Here is a 3,116-nt window from a genome sequence, read left to right as displayed (position 1 = left end):
AAAAAAAAAAAAAAGTGTGTAGTGCATATACAAAAATAGACTCAAAATTACTAATATGAAAATTTCAAATTAAATTAACAGAGACATATCATTACCTACAGAGTGGCAATAATTACAAAAAGCAGCAAAGAAAACAAGAAGTCCCAAGCATCACATGGAGGAATTAGAGCAGAAGAATACAGACAGAAATGTCAATTAGTGTCATCGCTCTCATCAGGAAGAAGGGACAGGAATGCCTGATTTGGAGAGCCCAATCTCATCAGGGCTTTACCATCTCCCCACATAGACACCGCCCAGCCTGGGTGACAGGCTATGATTTCTGAATCCCCTGGGAGTGCCCTTACCTCTCCTTACACCCCCCCTTCAAGGCACAGAGCCCCAACCATCCAGACGAGCTGCTTCTCTGTCCAAAAATTCTATGAGTGACTGAGCCAAGAAGATCAGGATCTAAGGAAGGCCAACCCCAGTCTGGGTAACTGTGCAGCTTATTTTATACCCACAGGAGAACGGTATTCCTGATAATTCTCATTCTCACCCTCCAGGCCTGAGCCTTAGCAGTGAGCCAGGCAGCAACAATGAAAGTGAGACCCAGTTTCATCCTGTCTCATGTAGCCATGGGCTGAGTCAGGAGACGAGGCAGGCTCAATACTCAGGTGCTCCTTCAGCCCGATGTTGCTTGAATATTTATTTAACAGTTGTCTGGGGGAAAGACTGGAACATAAACTGAAGCAAGAACTGGGCACACTCCCCCTCCTTATGGTGATGAGCTGTCATTTAAAATTGTCCCTAAGGTGTTCCAATCTCATGCCAAGCATTTTAAATCAAATGAAGGGAGTTCTGTTAAATACACCCTTTTACTTGGAATTCCAAAGACTTTTCAAACTTTATCATCATGGCATGCAGAGAAAATGTAAACAATTTACATAGAGCACTGTGAGTTAAACAGATCACGCTGCTCAAGGCCAAAAGTGCTCAGCCCCAGGGCTTGCAGGCCCTCCTGGCAACTTCCTGGGCTGTGGAGGCACATCTCACAGGCCTGGAGTGCACAAAGGCAACCCCTCTGAGAAGCTCCACTGGGAGACTGCTCTTCTATGATTGCCCTTTAGAAATGGCTTCTAGCTTATTCCTCTCTCAGACTCTCACCAAAGCATACTAAAAAGTGAAAAGAATGAAAGGATTGACAATGAACAGGACAACTAGTGAGCAGAAACAGAGCTTTATTGTTGTAGGAGGTAAAGAAGAAGGGGAAGATCAGGATCGAGGATGAACACCTGGGTCATCAGAACAGAGCACACTTCACAGGCTGAGCCAGTCACATGAAGAGGAGGAGAGGGAGCAGGAGAACAGTCATCCCACCCAGGGGCAGGTCCTGGCCTTGAGTTTCTCCAAACATCCAAGGCCTGGGTCAGCAGCAGCCCCCAGAGCCATGGCAGCAGCCAGAGCCTCCGGAAGGCTCACTGTCACAGCACTCAGCACTCTGGTGCCGGCGACGGTGGAAGAGATGGTGCCTGTGGTGGCTCAGACAGCAGCCACCACCACCAGAGCTGCAGCAGCCCCCAGAGCTGGAGCCACAGCAGCCCCCAGAGCTGGGACCACAGCAGGAAGAGACTGGAGGGGGACATGGAGCTGGGCACTGGGGTGGGCATTTGGGGGGACACTTAGGAGGACATTTTTGGGTGCACTTGGGTGGGCACTTGGGAGGGGGCTGGCACTGCTGCTGGTTTTGTTGGCAGGACATCTTGGTGGGACTTTTTCAAACAGAAAGTTGATAGTAAATTCTTTAGCTGTATAAAACAAAAGACGGTAATTTTATCTTTTTAAAAATTAAATCATATAGTGATGGTGAATGATATTTAATAGATAGATACATAGATACATAGATAGATACAGAGGTATCATCTATGATAGATACAAAGGAAACAACTTAAATCTTTCCCCCTAAATAAAAATATGTGGTTGAAAAATCATATATAATTAGAAGTATTTATTCTATCTTTCAATAGATAGCCAGTATTTCCTAATCTTCATGAACTTGATAAAGGATTTATACCCCAATAGAGAACTCATTCTCTAAATAGAAGAATAAGTCTCTGACAAAATTGTAAGACCCATACTGCTCCCAGCCCAAGGCAAGATTTCCAGAGGCTCGAGTCAGACTGCATCATATTCCTGCTCAGCACTGCACTAACTAAATGCATGGCTTTCTTTCCACAGCCTCCCTGCGTCTTCTCCACCCCTCCTCCTGCCCAGATCCTGCTGGGCTCCTAGGTTCCCCCTCACCTGGTCACAGACAGGAGCACAGGCTGGCCCTGGAGAAGCAGAACAGATGAGGAGCCAGAGCCGGCTCTGTCTTTTATAGGGCCCAGGCTTAGCTCCGGGAGGGGCAGGAGTGGCTCTTGCACAACCAGGCATGTACTGGCCATTCCTGGCATTCCCCTGCTCCTGGTCCCTGCATTCCAAGGAGGCCTTGGGAGCTCCCAGGTCCTGCCTCTGGGGCTGGGGTCTAGAGGGGATTTAGCCCATCACACCCCTCTCTGAGGCTGGGTCCTGGACAAAGACTCAGGGCATGACTTGTGAGGAAACCAGAGATCCATATTACAGCCTCCTTGTGGGAGTGTTTTATTCCATCTTCCTCCCCTCCCCAAGGATGGTCTTCTGAGCCCTGCTTGCACAGTTGGGCTGGCTTCTCTGGGGCATCCATCAGGGACATTCCTTCCTCAGACATATTCCTCCACACACTGATGGCCTCCTGTTCAGTCCATGTCCCTGTGCAGCCCACAGATTTTTGCTAACAAAACTATTAGGTGGATCAAAGTGGTTTCCTCAGATATGACGGTGATGATCGTGACTAAACTTCTTCACCTAGAAATCAAAATGCCTAGTATGTTACAAGACAGTTTTTCTTATAAGGCAATAGTCTCTTAAATTGGAATTAGGAGAGCAGTGTTCAAATTATAGCTCCATGTTTATGAGCTGAGTGACCTCAAAGACTTCATGTAAACAATAAAAATCCTCAACCATAAAATGGGGATATTAATACCTTCTTTCCTAAATTGTTGGGACCATTAAGTGGGGCTTAGCACAGGAGAAGACACAAGAAAGATGCTTGAACAATG

The 3,116-nt window shown here is 47.0% G+C and overlaps 1 protein-coding gene across 1 annotated transcript; it reads right to left on the bottom strand.

Moving 5' to 3' along the window:
* Positions 1 to 1,388: 1,388 nt before the first annotated feature.
* LOC103584072 (late cornified envelope protein 2D) lies at positions 1,389 to 2,302 on the bottom strand. Its single transcript, XM_008565194.1, has 2 exons — positions 2,281 to 2,302; positions 1,389 to 1,778 (listed from the first exon to the last, which is right to left on the bottom strand). The coding sequence occupies exon 2, from the start codon at positions 1,736 to 1,738 to the stop codon at positions 1,406 to 1,408; it is 333 nt and encodes a 110-aa protein (XP_008563416.1). The 5' UTR covers positions 1,739 to 1,778; positions 2,281 to 2,302; the 3' UTR covers positions 1,389 to 1,405.
* Positions 2,303 to 3,116: the final 814 nt, after the last annotated feature.

This window comes from Galeopterus variegatus, unplaced genomic scaffold (genome assembly GCF_000696425.1).
Source record: "Galeopterus variegatus unplaced genomic scaffold, G_variegatus-3.0.2 Scaffold42550, whole genome shotgun sequence".
In the NCBI taxonomy this organism is placed as follows: Eukaryota; Metazoa; Chordata; class Mammalia; order Dermoptera; family Cynocephalidae; genus Galeopterus; species Galeopterus variegatus.
Note: the sequence above shows the minus strand (reverse complement) of the source record. Positions and strands in the feature narration are given on the sequence as shown.

Excerpts from the sequence above, each read along its gene's own strand:
- LOC103584072 (XM_008565194.1), bottom strand. The coding sequence starts at position 1,738 with ATGTCCTGCCAACAAAACCAGCAGCAGTGCCAGCCCCCTCCCAAGTGC.